Genomic DNA, 17894 nt, shown 5'->3' on the forward strand with positions numbered 1-17894 from the left:
GGACGGTTAGGCATGCATGCCTAGATGCGGAATAGTGCATTGATGTGCTTTATCACATCGCGGTAATCGGCCTCGGTAATCTCCTCAAATGTCTCATCCAGAACGTGTGCAATGCGCTTGCGCAGGTTTATCGGGAGAGCCACCGTGGTCCTTGTCCCAGCCAGGCTAACGTGTCTGCGCCACTGTGCCGCGAGGGGCGGGGGGACCATTGCTGCACACAGGCAAGCTGCATACGGGCCAGGGCGGAAGCCGCATTGCAGTAGAAGACCCTCCCTTGCTTCCCAGGTCACCCTCAGCAGCGAGATATCGTCCAGGACAAACTCCTGTGGAAAATGTTGGGACAGTGTTCAGTGTAGGTGCCCCCTGAAACTGTTGGCTCTCCCCAAGGCACAGAAACCCAGAGGACAGTGCAGCCCTGAAACAATCAGTCCCCCTTACTCACCATTTTGAGGCTCCCGTGGGATATGTGTGCTCTGTTTCGGACGGGAAAATTATGCTATTGTATAGACCCTGTGTGTTTTCTACTCCTTAAGCGCGGGGGGAATCATTACTCTGTCTGGTATAAACAATGCTGCCTCTGTTAAATGTTGCATTTTGCCTATACAGCAGCATCAACCTTGAGACCTCAGCCGTCCCTCTTATCGCCTGTTCGGAGACTGCAAAGACTCAGGAAGAGACCGCGAAAAAGCAAAGAAGACATGCTGCAAGAAGTGATGCGGCAATCTATTGAAGAGAATGAGAAAGCACAGAACTGGAGGGAGAGAGAAAGCAGGATCCACCGGGAAAACGCAGCGCACCGATGGCAAAGCACCGAGCACCGGCAGCAACGCACTGATCGGCTCATAAGCATCCTGGAGCGCCAAGCAGATGCTATCCAGGAGCTCGTAGCCATGCAGAAAGAGGAGCAGTACCGCAAACGCAAACGCCACCCCCCCCCACAGCCCTTGTACCAAAACTCTTTCCATTGTGCCCCACTGTCACCTCCAACCCACTTTCCCCAACTTCCATGTTCTTCACGCCACCCGCTGCCTCCAACACCAGTATCTTCACCACCCAGCCCTGAAAACCACGACCCTTACCCTCTGCACTCAACCCCCATCACCATGCAGTATAGCTGTCCTGAAGTGCAGCACTCACTGCACAGCACACCAGACAGGACAGACGCGAATCTGTGATTGTACTGTTCCCCACTCCACCCCCTTGTTTCTTTTCAATAAATAAATTTTTTTTCTTTTCAATAAATGGATTTTTTGGCTTTGAAAACATTCTTTATTATTGCATAAAGTAAAAGACTCCTTAGCCCAGGAAATAAACAGGCACTGCAAGTCTGCTTGTCTGCTTAGCAAACACTGATTCCTAAAGATTGGAACTACTGCACTTCACTCCCGTGCAGGGCACCAGATATCACTGCTGGTTTTCAGCCTCAAATTGCTCCCTCAAGGCATCCCTAATCCTTGCAGCCACGCGCTGGGCCCCTGTAATAGCCCTGCTCTCTGGCTGTTCAAATTCAGCCTCCAGGTGTTGAACCTCGGAGGTCTATGCCTGAGTGAAGCTTTCACCCTTCCCTTCACAAATATTATGGAGGGCACAGCACGCGGATATAACCACGGGGATGCTGTTTTCGGCCAAGTCCAGCTTCCCATACAGAGATCTCCAGCGGCCCTTTAAACGGCCAAAGGCACACTCCACAGTCATTCGGCGCTGGCTCAGCCTGTAGTTGAACCGTTCCTTGCTGCTGTCAAGGCTCCCTGTGTAGGGTTTCATGAGCCACGGCATTAACGGGTAAGCGGGATTTCCAAGAATCACAATGGGCATTTCAACTTCCCCTACCATGATCTTCCGCTCTGGGAAAAAAGTCCCGGCCTGCATCTTCCTGAACAGCCAAGTGTTCCGAAAGATGCGTGCGTCATGCACCTTTCCTGGCCAGCCGGTGTTAATGTCAATGAAACGCCCACGGTGATCCACAAGCGCCTGGAGAACCATAGAGAAATACCCCTTCCGATTAACGTACTCGGATCCTAGGTGGGGTGGTGCCAGAATAGGAATGTGCGTCCCATCTATCGCCCCTCCAGAGTTAGGGAACCCCATTTGTGCAAAGCCAGCCACTATTTCCTGCACGTTACCCAGAGTCACGGTTCTTCTGAGTAGGATGTGATTAATGGCCTTGCAAACTTGCATCAACACGATTCCAACGGTCGACTTTCCCACTCCAAACTGGTTTGCGACCGACTGGTAGTTGTCTGGAGTTGCCAGCTTCCAGATTGCAATAGCCACCCGCTTCTCCACTGGCAGGGCAGCTCTCAATCTCGTGTCCTTGTGCCGCAGGTTGGGGGCAAGCTCCTCACACAGTCCCATGAAAGTGGTTTTTCTCATTCGAAAGTTCTGCAGCCACTGCTCGTCATCCCAGACTTCCATGACGATGTGATCCCACCACTCGGTGCTTGTTTCCCGAGCCCAAAAGTGGCGTTCCATGGTGCTGAGCATGTCCGTGAATGCCACAAGCAATTTCGTGTTGTACGCGTTACGCGGCTCGATAGCATCATCGGACTCCTCACTGTCACTGTCACTTTGGATCTTAAGGAATAGTTCAACAGCCAAACGTGACGTGCTGGCGAGATAAGTCAGCATACGCCTCAGCAGTTCGGACTCCATTTCCCAGAAACCGTTGAAAGATGGCGCCAAAGGTGGACGGAAACAAAGGGATTTCTGGGATGCGAAGCGATGCATCACGGGGCGTTGGGACAGGACCCAGAATGCCCCGCACCCACGCCCCCTTCCCACAACCCGCGGCGCCAGAATGGGAAGAGGTGCTCTGTGGGATAGCTGCCCATAATGCACCGCTCCCAATAGCGCTGCAATTGCCGCAAATGTGGCCACGACAGTGCGCTGGGCAGCTGTCAGTGTGGACAGACGGCAGCGCTTTCCCTACTCAGCTGCACGAAGTCAGGTTTAACTCACAGCGCTATACATCTGCAAGTATAGCCAAGGCCCTAGTCTCCGCTCCCTGCTGTCCCTCTTCCCCGTCCACCTGGCCCAGGAACCCAAAGCCACAGCCCAGCTTTGGTCCTGAGACTCCAGACCCAAACCCTCTCCAGGCCCACACCTGAGCTGCCTCCTAACCCCCCACATAAGCTCAAACCCTCCCCCGGGCCTTATGATGGCCAGGCCCCACCCCCACGAGCCAGAGCACCATCACTTGTCTGAGCCCCACTGGCAGGATCAGGCCAGTCTGGAGCACATCTTGCGGGGAGTGGATTTCCCAAGACTCATCTCCCAACATCACCACACAGTGCCAAGCTCTTCTGGCAACTCCAACAGCCCCATCCTGCTCCTGCTGCTGTCACTGACAGAACCCCCCAGGCCCATGGAGTCCTGCACTGCCTGGACCACCGCTCATGGGGAGGGGAGAGGAGGTACCTGTCCATGCCGGGGCCAAGTTTGATGGAGACAGGCACTGGCGTCCCCTCTTTGATGGCATTGAGGATGGTCGGCAGGGGCTCTAACTGCTCCCTCGTTCGCTGCCGGGAAACACAAAGGGAGAAGATTCACCGCTGTGGGTTTGCCAATAGCGGTGTCCCTCAGTCTCGTGTGAGACAAACCCAGCTTGGCCATGCCAGCTCTGTTGGAGGAGCTTGGCTCAACGCGGCTCTGACTGGCACGGCCGGGGGCAGCAGTAACAGATGCTTATCTCCCTGTCTGGTCGCACGTGTCTGGCGTATTGTCTGCTTCCCAGTGGAGGTCTATTTGCACACTTAACTGGATGATAATCAAGATTGCAAAATCAAGGTGAGAGGAAAGCCATAGAAGACTCAATCAGCCAGGCTGTTCTGTTTAGGAATAAGGATGAAGGACTGCTCTGATGTAGCTAAGGGTACCAAAAGATGCCCTGGATCCTTCACTGAGGTGGCAATGTGATTTGCTTCATGAAAAAGGGTCACAACCCGAGTGGCTGTGAAGCTCTAGTGAGCAATGTTATCCGAAATTGGGTCAGCTAGTAAAGCTTAGGGAGGACTAATGACCCAAGAGAGTTTGGCAGAAAGCAACACGTTTATTATATTGATAGCTAAGCTCAAAAGAAGGGGGGAGAGGGTGTCACACTCACACTCGCATACTCATGCTCCCAGGACAGGCACGGCACTGGAGATGTCAGGATCCTTTAAGGTAAGTGTCCCACAGCACAGCGATGGATGGTGTGATGAAGGTAGGTCTTCCTGAGGCACGATGGAATGCAATGCAGTGAACCACTGGCCAGGCAGTCCGGGCAAAGGGCCTTCACGGGAGGTACAAGCTTGTGAGTGCACTCCTGAGCACATGGCCCCTTCCCCTTTTAAGGACCTGCTCCTCATGGCGTGTGACTAGAGAGGACTTGGCCACATCTGGTTGGTCACGCTCCACCTTGGGCAGTGTCCATGCATTGGGTGTGTGAGTGCTGCCTAATCAAAATGTCATGGCCTGCGACTAGAGATGACTTGGCTGTGTTTGGTTGGTCACACTCCACCTCAGCCAGTGTCCATGCATTGGGTGTGTGAGTGCTGCCTAATTAGAGTCCCAGACACCTTGTCTAACTGGGAGCTCTTCTGATCTTCCAGCTGTTTAAGCAGCCCATTCATCCCACAAGCATTCCAGGAGGGAGGGGTGGGGGAAAGCCACTTCACAGGTAGATATTCAGAGAGGGAGAGGAGACAAGGTGTAACAGACCTTTTGAGCCTACAGGTTATACATAGCATACAGATCACTGCTGCTCCTACAACAAGCAATACTTGATTAGCCAGGAGAGTAGCTTGCTAACTAAGTCTGGGTTCTAGAATGTGTTACGATTTTATTTGATATGAAGCCATTAGTTTCCAATCCTTTCCCTTGCTATTACTCAAATCTCTGCTTTGTTAAGTAAACCTATTGTGGATTTCACTCTAGTCATATCTGTGCTGCGTGTTAAACAGAGCACTGATCTCAGTTGGGACTGGTAAGCAGGGGTGGATTGTTCCTTTGGAAGCAGTGAATCTGAATACTGCGGTGTCCAGTGGACCAGGGACTGGACACTCCAGGGACACACTCAGGGGCCTTGGGGCCTGGGGTGTGCCAATTGCTAACCGGCAGAGAGAGCAGGGCCTGCAGAGGCCTAGAGGGCAGTGCTTGTGTTGCCTGTGGCTGATGGAGTCGGGGAGCTGAACCCGGCAAGATGCCACCCAACCCTGGTTACCAGTGGAAAGTGTCACGGGGCAATGCCCAGCTGGGTCGGCTCAGCACAGCTCCCATCAGCACATCCAAGGGGCGATGCCCAGTTGGGTCCAGCTCAGCATGGTTCCAACTGGAACAGCCACAGAGAGACAGTTCCCAGCTCAGACCAACCCAGCGTGGCCCATGCAGGTCCTACAGTCTCCGCTGATGGAGATGCTCGAGGATGCTAGCAGGTTCCAGACATACACAGCAACACCGGTCGCTGGCTGTGGGACCCTGCAGTGGATAAGCCCTTTCTACCTTCTGGCCACAAGGGGGCAGATGTGCTCTGTCAATGCACTTCCATCCCATCATGGGCGCCATTTCAGATTTTGGTGGGGGGGGGATGGGGGGCAACTTTAACCGTGATTCCAAAGGCTACTTGGGCACCTGAAAACTTTCTTATTTTTTTGCAGACAATAACTTAGATACAGTGCTCCTGTCAGATAATAATTTCTAATTCCTATATAAAGAAAGAAAATTAAATAAATATTAGACCCATTCAGCTCTAATACTTGTTCTGACATCTTGTGTCAATTCACTTAAGGGACACTAGTTAGGTTTAAAAATTAATGTATATTCTTACTTTGTTACTAACTCTTGAATAAAACAATTGTAGAAAAACCTAGATGACTTTCTATCACTTTTTTGTAGTTCATCAAGCTTGGAATAGATCATTTAACTTTTGGAAACATCCTATTAGGGCAAGGTCCCGTGAGTTTATATTGCACCTGCCTGGGGCTGTAGGGGTGTTACCCCACTACAAATGATAGACTAGAAAATGACTTTAAACAGGAGTGAGTGAAACTGACACTTTCAAGTCACTTTCACAGTATTGCCAACCCCAAATGTTCAAAAATCAAGAATCAGTCTCACCAAAAATCATGAGATTGGCTTTAAAATAATGAGATTATATAAAAATAATAGATTTTGAGTTCTTTTTATTTACATTCTGCTTTTTGAGCCTTTAGGGTGCACTGGGGTCACATTTTGAAGCTTTCTCCACAGCCACAAGGGCTAGAAACTTCATTTTTCTTTAAGAATGAAGGCTGAAATCATCACACATCACTTGACTCCAGGAGCTGGGGCTTTAAGGAAAACAGTAATTATCATGAGACTCATAACAAAATCATGAGAGTTGGCAACGCTGCTTTCACTTCTGTTTAAAAGCTAGTTACTTTCCAGAAGGCCCCTAAATACTACAGTGATTGAGTTGCAGTTTTCACAGGAGAATATTTTAAATCAAACACCAAGAAAATTCAACATTTTAAAGTTGGGGGGGAAATTGAGACTTCTGAGGTATCTCAGGGCCACTGCAGGCAGGAAAGGAAAATAAACAGACACAGGAGCTCTGGGCAGCTCTTCCTCTTGAAAGAAAGTCGGAGGGTCAAATCTTCTAGTCCTTAATCAAGTAAAACTTCTATTGCCCTCAGCGCCTCCACTCATCGATATAAACATCACAGTGAACATGTGATAACATGTGGGGTCAGTAACTATACACTTCTTACTTAAATATCTGAGCCATCTTATCCAGAGTTACACATCTTATATGCACTGGCTCAGGGACTACATTTTCTGGCATATTCTGAACAGTGCTGAGCACACAGATGGTGCCCAGTGAATAACACAAATCATGACAATAATGGTCGACTTTATGGGCTCTGTGGATCAGTTTCTGTTCTTAGTTCTGAAATTGGCCTGAATACAGCTGAAACCCTAAGAATTTGATGTATAATCACATCTGATGCTCATATGACACTTTCTCATTCCTTCCTTTTCTCAAACTCAGAACAAAAAACGACAAAACAAATGGTTTTCAGTTAAAATCTAAAATTGCACAGCAGGCACTGCTGTGCAACCCAGCCTGGGGCAGAACCTGCCACCCACTGGCCATTAAATGATCTCCTCTCATTTGACTCTCATTCTCTTTCTTTCTTCATCCTTCCTGACCTCTGTGCTGCTTTTGATACTGTCAGCCATGACATTGTTCCCAATCATCTGGGACCGTGTGCTGGAGTCTCAGTGAACTGGCCTTCTTGGTTTTGCTCCCATCTATCAAAGGCCTCTTTTTTGCAGCATGGAGCAGAGAGAAAGGCTGGTCCAACGGATAGGGAGCTAGCCCTGAGAAACCTGCGTTCTACTCCCCCCTCCCCTCCCCAATGGACGTCCCTGTATGACGGTTTGCGTCATAATATGGTTTTTTAGGCACCCAAAGATGCAGGCGCTTTTGAAAATCCCACTAGGTGCCTAAATACATATAAAAAACTGGCTGTTAGTGTCTCTGTGCCTCAGTGCCCCATCTGTACCATGGGGATAACAGCACTGCTCTACCTCCCCAAGGGGCTGTGATGTGAGGCGCGCAGATACTACAGTGATGGGGCCACATAAGTACCAGAGGTAGAGTGGGAACTTCTCTATACCATTGCTAGCCCTTTCCTGGGTTTTGGCCCCTTCTTTTCACTTATGCCCCTTACATCTTCCTCTTTTCTGAATGTAACCTTGGCTCAGAAGGCTTGGCTCTACCCCCCCCCCCATTTTGTTCATCTAACAACTTCCAGATCCTTAATTTAATTACCTGCCTCTGTCTGTAAACAAAACACTGCCTCCCTGCCCCAGGGACACAAGCTGGGAGAAGCACCTCTCTGCAGAACTCACATTTCACACTAATGCTGAGCAGTTCAGAGCTCCGCCTGGGAGCACACCTCCTGTATGAAACTGGGGGGCGGGGGGAACGGACAGCCCCCACTCTGCCCTACCTAACTGGCTCTTTTGCACTCCACCCCCAGCCCGCAGTACCTGGTCCAGGCCGGTGAATATGTCGCAGAGCAGCGAGTGCAGGGTGGAGAGCTCCAGCGCCAGGTCCACATAGCCGTCGTAAGCCACCAGGTGGGCACTGCAGTCAGGGTTGGCCACGCTCTGCAGGAACGACTTCATGCGGCTCCAGTTGTGCTTCAGGAATTCGTTCATGAACCCCATGTACGCCTCCTTCTCACCGAACCTGCGGGAGCCACAATGTCACGTGGGTGTCACGCACACGGCACGGGCATGCACATAGCGCGGACATCATGCACACGGCATGGGCATCACGCACACAGCACAGGCGTCACACATGGTGTGGGCGTCACGCACACGGTGGTATTGCACAGGCGTCACGCATACGGCATGGATGTCACGCACACGGTGGTGCTGTATGTGGGCGTCATGCACACAACACGGGCATCACACACACGGCAAGGTCAGCATGCGCACGGCACGGGTGTCACACACACGGTGCAGGCGTCACACACACGGCATGGGGTCATGCACACAGAGGGGCAAGCACATTCCCACACATCCATACATGCGAGCTCTAGGAGCCAGGGTCAGGTGAGTTGGCCCATGCTGAACAGTCCCATACTGAACAGTGGCTCTGCAGGGGACAGCACGCCGCTGGTGAGGGGTTGTGACTAGCATTGCTGGAGACGTGAATGCCACAGCCTTATGCTGCCCTCTCCTGGTGGGGGAACCACAGATTCAGGTAATCACACTGCTCAAGTGCCCCTGCGCATGGGGGCATCACAGCCACGTCTCCCTGCCTTCTGCCCAGTGTCTCTGCCTGGCTGCTGGGTGAATGGTCCACACAAACCATAGGAGAAAGTGAGAAGCTGACTCTGCAAGGGAAACTGAGCCCACCCCACATGCTGCTAAAGTGATGGGCACTGTAGTGCCTGGCTAGCGCTTGGGCTCTCAGGGCTACTGGGAACCATAGCCAAGAGGCTGCTGGTAGCTGAAGGATGGCCCTTTGGTTTGTGCACTAGCCTATGAGTCAGGAGACCGGGGATCAAGCCCCTGATCTGACACAGACTCATTGTGCATCCAAGTCACTCTGTGCCTCAGGTCCCCTCAGCCCCATGGGGACAGTAGTCCTGTCCCAGGGCGATGAGGGAGGAGAAGGGTGCTGGTGATTGTGAGGTGCTCAGGTACTATGATAATGAGTGGCAAATGAGTGTGAGGGGGAAGCCTGGGGGTTACACAGCACTGGCCTTTTGAATTGCTCTGGAGCGCACCATGCATTTCAAGATGACCTACCTGGGGTTCCTGCGCGGCCTTTGCTAGTTGAGGAGGCTGGAAGGGTTTTTCCTGCTTCTTTTAATAATGTGACTTTGGGCCCCTGGCAAATAACCAGATCCTGGCACCATGGGCCCCAGGGCCGGAGCCCAGCATCACAACTCCAAGGCCTGAGTAATGGAGATGGGGACTGGGTGTTGTTCAGGCTCTTAAAGCTCTTTGGGGCTTGGTTACAGCTCTTCAACTTGGGCCAGAGCTCAGTGACCTGGATTCAGCTCCTGCCTGCTGGGAACCTCCCAGCCCACGTATCTATCAGGCCAAGCACCAAGCCCAGGGCTAGGATCCAGCTGGGACTACCCCACATTTCTACAGGAACCCCCCAAAGTTTCTTCATCCCCTTTCCTCGCCGAGGGCCCTCAAAACGCTAGTAGGAAGGGGAAGACCCGGGCAGACTGAGGTAAGGGACTCAGAGTGACACTGGGCACAGCCTGCCTCGCTCGCCCAGAGCTGGGTCCACACCACAGGGACCAGAGCTGTGTGCAAGATACAGACAGGATTGCCCCGCAGAGGGGCAGAGCCCTGGGCAGAGCCGAGCCGTGATACAGATAGGATTGCCCCGCAGAGGGGCAGAGCCGAGCCATGATACAGACGTGATCACCCCACAGAGGGGCAGGGACCTGGGCAGAGCCAAGCCATGATACATACGTAGCAAAATTGGCCAGGTTCTGGATGACTTTTGCCACCAGGGTGAGGGTGCGGGAGGTGGCATCATCTGGGTACTCCTGGGTGAGGCCAAACAGGCTGGGGGACATGATGGCCGGGCACAGGAAGCGCAGGAAGAGCGAGGCCGAGATGAGTCGCTGCCCAATGTCCTCCTTGTCCCGCTCCAGGCACTCCCCCTGCCACGCTGCAAAGATCTCGCTGAGCTCCGCTGGGAAGGCGCTGAGGAGACAGGCACAGACGGTGAGGGGGAGGGGGACAGTGCCAGCTAAACACCAGCATCTCTCAGACAATCCCTGACAGCCAATGGGACCAGAGGTCCTCGCGGTGCCTCCCTGAGAAACAGCCTGGGGAAGAAGGGGTTAACCTCCCCATGTCCGCAGGGGCCAGCACTGCCCCTGGGGTCCCAGAGCCGGGCCTCACCCCAATGTTCTGCTCATGCTCCCATGTCCCTTGTTTCCCCTGAGGTCAGGCCTGGCTTCCCATTACTGTGTTGGCCCAGCTCCCACCCAGATTCGGGGTGATGGGAGCATAGTGGGCGATCCTCCAGACCCCCCCCTCTAACTCTAGGGCCGTGGCTCCCAGCACAGACTGTCCAGTAGTGGCTCCCTCCCCTCAGGGCTTCCCTGGGAAACACAGGCTCCCTGCAAATGGGCAGCCCTGAGGGAGGTCAGTTGGGGTTCCGCTGCCCCTCAGCTGGGGAGAAACAGGCCCCATGGCCACCCACCAGGAGACCCCACAGTGCCCACAGGAGCTGAGGAGGGGGAAATCCTTCCTGTGGCCAGCCCAGCCACTGGGGTCAGGGAAGGAGAGACGTTAGTTCAGCAGGAGTTTTGGGGAACCCCCGGTGGGGGCTTGGGACCCTAACAACCCCTTAGTGTCAACTGGCAAAGGGTTCCTTGGTCTGTAACAGCAACGCCTACCAGGCCTGACAAACTCACTGCACCTAACACATTGCTGTCATAGTATTTATCTGCAGAGAGTGTTGTGTGGAGTGTCAAATGAAAGCTTATTGCACACTGGTCATTGTAAGCTCTGTGAGATGTACGTACAGTCGGCACGTAAGAAGTTATGTGTATCTACTACAATATGTTCTCAACTATGGAACTAGGCCGAGCTGACAAACAAGTTTTCTTCCAGACACAGTATATTTCTTCTCCTACGCGACGCAGATGATGCACTGTAAAGCCAACACAATGGGGACCCCATTTACGTGTGAAAGTCAACACAAAAACCAGGTTGATGGGGGCTATGCAACAAACAGGAGTGTGGGACCAGCACCCCAGGAAGGGAACCACACGGGTCAGCCTGGCTTCGGGGGACAAAACAGTGAGTTTGGGGAAAGCTAAAGAGAAGCAAAAGGACATTTGAGCATCCATTTGCTAAGGAAACCCCTTGAAGGGGGTGGGGAGTCATGAAACCCTGGATCTTGGTTGTGGCTGAAAACTAGCAGGTCTGTCAAAGGCTGTATCCATGGAAAAGAATCTACTCTATTAAACTGGAAAGGCCACCATGAGTGAGTGTGGGCCTGGGATTGCGGTTCATGTTTTGTTTTATCTGTGGACCCAGTTCTGCCTCCAATATTCTTACGACTCATCCGAGTCTTTGAATCTTTGTAAGTAAACGTATTCTTGTTTTATCATAAACGTACCTCAGTGTTATGGTATTAGGCAGTGCGAATCCTCAGCTGAACCAAACCAGCTGGTGTGTGCACTGTTCCCTTTGGGGGACAGCGAGCCTAGTAACGCCGGCGAGTGCCCAGTAACAGGGGCTGGATATTACAGGGCTACGCTCTTCAAAGGGAGCTCGGGGATGGAGAGCACCGACTGTTAACCTACAAGCACAGTAGGACTGGCAAAGTCCTGAGAAGAGGGCGTGAGCAGCTGGAAGGCTGGTGGTGCCAGGGAGCTGACTCCCAGCTACCACAAGAAAGACTCCTTCATACTGGAGGCAACAGGGTGGCAAGAAAGCATCACAGGGCTGCTGGGACTTGTCCATGTGGGAGGACACTGAGCCTCTGCTTACCATAGGCGCCAACTTTCTCCGGCGCCGGTGGGTGTCCATGCCCCCCCCGCCTGGCCCCGCCCCTGACCCCACCCCGACTCCACCCTTTCCCTGCCCCGCCCCCATTCCAACCCCATCCCCAAAGTCCCCGCCCTAACTCCGCCCCTCCCTGCCCCTATTGGATCCCTTCCCCAAATTCCCGCTCCGGCCCCGCCCCTTCCCCCAGCACGCCGCATTCCCCCTCCTCCCCCCTCCCTCCCTGCCCCGCGAATCAGCTGTTTCACGGCGCAAGGGCTGGGAGGGAGGGGGGAGAAAGACGTGGCAGCGCGCGTTTGCAGAGGAGGTGGAGGTAAGCTGGAGCAGGGGGGGCGGGGCAGGGAGCTACCGGTGGGTGCTGAGCACCCACCAATTTTTTTCTGTGGGTGCTCCAGCCCCGGAGCACCCATGGAGTCGGCGCCTATGCTGCTTACCCCTTTCCTTCCCCCCCCCCCCAGGCAAGCCCAGCCCTGCATTGCCCCCCAGGCAAGCCTGGCCCTGCTTCCGCCCCTCCCTCCCTGCAAGCCAAGTCCCATCCCTTCTCCCTCAGGTAAGCCCAGCCCCCCGTTCCCCAAGGGTTCTCCCTCACTCGCAGGAGTTGATGATTCTCTGGAAGACCTCCTCACACGCCTGCCGCAGGTTGTTCTGGTTGTCAGACAGGTCATTGGCTGCACACTTGCTGGGGTCAACTTCACAGCTATCCTCCGACTCGTACAACTGGGCAATAGCCTCCCCTGCAACACACATGGAAGAGCCCAGACTGACACGGAGCCTGGGTGGGGTCCAGAGATGAGGTGCCAGGGCTGCGGCCGGACAGGACACAACGGGCATAGTACAATCGAGCTGGCCATTTGGAGACGCCCAAAGAATGTGCCCACTTGTGTGTGAGTATATGAGAGTGTGCATGCACGTGTGTGTACATACATGTACAAGTGGGCTCATGTGTGCATGTGTATATGTACAAGTATGTGTTTGCACAAGTGCATGTGTATGTGTGTGTGTTTGTACAAGTGTGTGTGTGCATGTATGTGCATGAGTGGTGTATATGCACATACAAGAGTGCACAAGTGTGCATGTGTGGATGTGTACAAAGGTGTGCGTGTATGCACATGTACCTGTGTGTACATGCACGAGTGTGTACGTGTGTTAACAGCTGCACTCTACTGCTGCCCTCTGCTGGGTGAGGTCTGGCTAAGAATGGCATTGGTTGCCCCTGTCCCATCTTGGGCACTGCGTGGCCAGAACCAGGACTCTCTGATCAGAGCTGAAGGGCCAACGCTCAGCCTGATGCAAATGCACTTGGCCATGGGGGCTGAGGGAGCAGGACGGGGACATTGCTGGCAGAAAGGAGAAAGCAAAGTGCTGCAAGGAACAGGCCCTGGAGGCCCATCTTGCTCCAAAGCCAGCATCCTCTCTCTGCACCCCCCCCTGCAATGTGTATTGCCCCCCTGGGGCATTAGCCTGCCACTACAAACTCACCAGTGCATTAGCTGGCCCATTACACCCCACCACGTGTTAGCCAACTGACCTATTACACACACAAACACACACACCCCCCGTGGGCTAGCCGCCAACCCATTTCCCCCCCAGTCCATTAGCCAAATGACCCATCTCTCTCTCTCTCTCTCTCTCTCACACACACACACACGCGCGTTAGCCCATCAGCCCATAGGTCACTCACCACCAACTGTTACCATCCCCCCCCAGTGCGTTTGCTGGCTGGCCCGTACCCAGTGTGTCCAGCAGGTACTGCCCCCCCACCAGCTTCATGTATTCGTCGATGGCCTTGGTCGCCAGTGTGTTCTCGCGGAAGATCAGTGCCTCTCTGTCGTCGAAGCGGTCCAGCTCCGCCACCCCCAGGTCGATGAGAAATGCCTATGGGGCCAGAGGGGGTGGGGTCACTGGGATCCAGACTTTCCGTCCCTGGCCCCCATCCCTGGGCCCACCCAGCCCCATCCCTGCAGCACACAGCCAACCCAGGGTGCTGCAGCACCGCCAGGCTGGGTTTGGCTGTGGGGTGAGGGAGGGGGTGCTGCTAATGACCATTTGCCCCTCCGGGCCCTGAGGGAAGCAGCTGCGGGCTGCGCAGCTGGGGAAGGACCCTAACTACCCTCTCCCAGGGACCTGTGAGCGACTCACTGCCCAGCACATGCCCCATCACAGTGCCACCCCCAACCCCCTCCCCTCCCCCTGCCAGGCAGGACAGCCTTTCCTCTCCGGGCTGAGCCCCCCAGTTATACCCCAGAAGGTGATGCTGGGCAGCCCACCACCCACATCCTGGGGCAGCAGGGGGCCCGACTGGAATACTCGGCAGCGGTCCAGGGCTTCGGCAGCACTTGGGCGGCAGGGGGGTCCGCTCCGGGTTTTTCGCAGCACCGAAATGCCGCCGAAGACCCCCGGAGCGGGGCCCCCTTAGGCGCGGGCGTGGGGCCCGATTCTGGGGAATCAGGTGATTCCTGCCCCCCAGAGCCCTGCAGAACAGCTCCCTGCCGCCTGCAGCGGGTCGTGCCCTGGCTCCTGCCCCTAGGAGCACAGCAGGGCTCTCTGGCCCACATGGGGGCTGCTGAGCCGGCTCTACCTCAGGCTCTCCTGTACAGTTCAGATGGCCTGGGACTGAGAGCGCCCCCTGGTGGCTCAGCCATACCTTAGCTTTGCCCGTGCTCTGCAGCACGTGCACCAGGGCACTGGCAAGTTCTTCTTTGTGGCGCACAGCAATAGCAGGCTCCAGCCCGGCACACAGCTCCCGGTAGTGGAAGGTGATATACTCGGCGAACTCCTTGTAGCTCACGATGGGCAGCACCTGGATCTCCTGGTAGCGTCCACGCAGCCGCAGAGCAGGTGCCCGGCTGGGGGCAGCTCCACACAGAGGGTACCATTTCTCCAAGGGCTGGCGCGAGGCGGCCAGCTCCCCCAGTGGGATGGTCACGGTGCCCAGGGGGCTGGCCTCCCGCCGCCGCCCCTCTTCCTCCCGCAGCACGCCGATGTGCAGCTCCCGTGCGGCAGGCAGCGTGGCCAGCTCAAAGAGTTCGCCCCAGAAGAGTGCCCCGTCCGCACCCGCTGCCTTGGCCGTAGTGCGGGCGTACAGGGCGCCATCCAGGTGCAGCTGGCAGAAGTAGCGCTTCTTGGGGGGCAGGTCTCGGGCCTCGTACACCCAGAGACTAAGGGTGTTCTCCACACGCTCGCAGTTGTCCTGGGGGATCGGCACAGCATGAGGGGTGCGGACACGCCTCGGCAATGCAAGCGAAGGGAGAGCTCCCCTGCTCACATGGAGGGGGAGCAGCTCGTGGGGAGGGAGAAAGCCGGGGTGCTGTGGGGCAGGGCAAGGGTGGTGGGGGTGCTGAGGGGCCAGGTGATGTGAAGGGCAACTGGCAAAGGGTGAATTCCTTGTGCCCGGTGTACATGGGAGTGGCTGCACTCCCCCGCCCCAGCTGGTGAGTCGGGGGGGACACAGCCGTTCCCCAGCTGACGTATCGGGGTGGGGGGAAACACAGCTACTTCCCAGCTCGCATGTTGGGGGTTGTAGATGGTATTTCAAGGACTGGGGGACATAGCCGTTCCCCACCTGGCATTTCGGGAGGGCGCAGCTGCTCCCTAGCTGGCATTGCAGGGAGGATAGCCATTCCCTAGCTGGCATTGCGGGGGGGACAGCCGTTCCCCAGCTAGTGTTTGGGGGGGCGCAGCCACTCCGCAGCTGACATGGGGGGGATAGCTGCTCCGCAACTGCCATTTTGGGGGGCATAGCCACTCCCCAGCTGGCATTTCGGGGGGGGGCGAGGCTCCTCCCCAGCTGACATTGCAGGGAGGATAGCCACTCCCCAGCTGGCATTTTGGGGGGGCGCAGCTCCTCCCCAGCTGACATTGCAGGGAGGATAGCCATTGCCCAGCTGGCATTTGGGGGGGCGCAGCCGCTCCCCAGTTGACAGGGGGGGGGATAACTGCTCTGCAGCTGGCGTTTTGGGGCCATCTCACCTTGTTGGGCTGCACGGTTCTGCGTAAGTTCTCAATCCACCGGTCCCGCTCAGCCACCGACGTGCAGCCGAAACAGCGGCTCCCCTCAGCATTGATTATCTGCGGGGGGAGGGGGAGGTAGTCAGTGGGGGGAGCACAGCTGCAGTAAAGCCGAGGGGACCTGGTGCGGGGTCATGCTGGGTCAGTGGCCAGCATTGCCATGGGGGGGAGGAGGGGACGAGAATCTGCTCGGGCTTGTCCTGTGCTTCCAGGACAGGGCTGGTGCTCATGGGTTGGGGCTGGTGCCTTGGAGCTAGGGCCTGTCCTGCTCCATGTGGGACCCCCATTCAATCCTTTCCCTTGGTGCCCCAGGGCAACAATGCACTCTGGCCCTGGAGGGGCTGGTCCCTAGGGCGCGCTGCACTGGGAGGCGCCCTGGGAGCACGGGGGAGGCAGGGAGACCCACCCCGAGTCCCGTTACCTGGAAGCAGAACTTCTCGCCCAGGATGCTGCTGTGCAACGGGCGGATCACTACGTCCTCGCCACTCAGATCCAGCTCAGCTGCACTCGGTGCCGGCAGCAGGGACTCACGGGAGCCATGCCGGCTCGGCAGCCTGGGGGGAGAATGAGCCGGTCACGTCCCGCCCAGCCCTCCTGCCGGTCCCAACCCAGTCTCTGCCCACAGCAAGGGTCCGAGTCCAGAGCCTCTCCTGGAGCAGGGATCAGCATTTGCCCACCCCCGCCCCCTCCCCGCTGGAGATACCAGCTTCCTGGTGCACAGAGCACTGGGGCGGCCCAGGGGCAGGGGGTTCTGGTGCCGTGGATAAATGCTGCACAGGATCCTTTGGCACCACTGTACCCAGCTCCTCACTGTGGGGAGTTATTCCACCCATCTGCCCAGGCCCCAGCCTCTGGGGGGGCACACACTTGCAGCAGGGCCCCTGGGGGACACGGGGATGGCCTGCTCTAGGCCTAGGAAGGGAGGAGGCTGCAGGGTGGGGGCACTTCCCAGGGGCATCCACACTTTCAGTCCTGTCTGGTGGGCAGGGCCGGGGCAACCCATTAGGCGACCAAGGCAGTCGCCTATGGCACCACAATTTGGGGGGCAGCGACCGCAGCGGTATTTCGGCGGCAGGACCTTCCGCCGCCTAGGGCGTCAGAAAAGCTGGCGACGCTCCTGCTGGGGGGGAACCCCCAGCACCCTGCTCACTGGGGGCTGCTGTTCTACTGAACCCTATACAGGTTGTTACACTGCCCTCAGATCTAGGGCATCTGATCACCCCCACTGGTCCCCTTGTAGGGGTGCCCACGGGCTTTGCTCAGAGGAGGCACACCCCCCAAACTCCCCAGATCCTAGGGCCCTCCCCACAGCCTTGGCCGAGCAGGGGAAGATGGGGCTGAGGCTTCTTGCTCTCATGCCAGGGGCAGCGGTGGTGTACCTGTCGCCGTCCGTAAGGGGCGCTGTTGGGGAGTCGGGCTTGGATGCAGTCCGGCCCTTCCGTTCTCTTAGCCTCTTCCATATCAGCCCCTAGGATGAGGAATAGCCAGCAGTAACAAGGCTCTCGTGCCACTCAGCCAGCGCTGAAACATAGCCACCTCAGGGGGGGAGGGGAGGGGAGAAGAGCTACCCCGATAGCTAGGGAAGGGGACCGGACAAGGGCTGTGAGCCCAGGACAATGCTGGGGGGCCAGAGAGGCAGGAAGGAGTCAACCAGACCAGCTGGGGACCTGGTAGTCTGCATGGCCGCTGGGCTCAAGGTGCAGGTCTCTGTGTGCTCCTACATAGCCTATGGGCATGTGTGAGCGTCCTTGAGTGTCCCCAGGGAGATGTGGGATCTGCGTCCCTCTCCGGAGTTATGTCCCTGGGGTGTGACACCGGGGGCCTGTCCCCTCTCCCATTCCCAGCTCCCCGGGTCAGGGCAA

At 56.1% G+C, this 17894-nt stretch overlaps 1 protein-coding gene across 1 annotated transcript in view; it reads right to left on the reverse strand.

Moving 5' to 3' along the window:
- Nucleotides 1-17492, reverse strand: part of RASAL3 (RAS protein activator like 3) — a 73711-nt gene extending 56219 nt beyond the window's left edge. Inside the window, exons 1-9 of the mRNA XM_029913613.1 lie at nt 17419-17492; nt 16454-16586; nt 15994-16092; nt 14669-15214; nt 13755-13899; nt 12614-12758; nt 9970-10206; nt 8014-8215; nt 3418-3518 (exon numbers count right to left, since the gene is read on the reverse strand). Of these exons, the coding sequence (XP_029769473.1) occupies nt 3418-3518; nt 8014-8215; nt 9970-10206; nt 12614-12758; nt 13755-13899; nt 14669-15214; nt 15994-16092; nt 16454-16586; nt 17419-17492 (1682 nt within the window). The remainder of the gene's footprint in view (nt 1-3417; nt 3519-8013; nt 8216-9969; nt 10207-12613; nt 12759-13754; nt 13900-14668; nt 15215-15993; nt 16093-16453; nt 16587-17418) is intronic.
- Between the last annotated feature and the right edge of the window lie 402 nt (nt 17493-17894).

The sequence above is a fragment of the Terrapene carolina genome, unplaced genomic scaffold (assembly GCF_002925995.2).
Source record: "Terrapene carolina triunguis isolate 2854851 unplaced genomic scaffold, T_m_triunguis-2.0 Scaffold746, whole genome shotgun sequence".
NCBI classification, from domain to species: domain Eukaryota; kingdom Metazoa; phylum Chordata; order Testudines; family Emydidae; genus Terrapene; species Terrapene triunguis.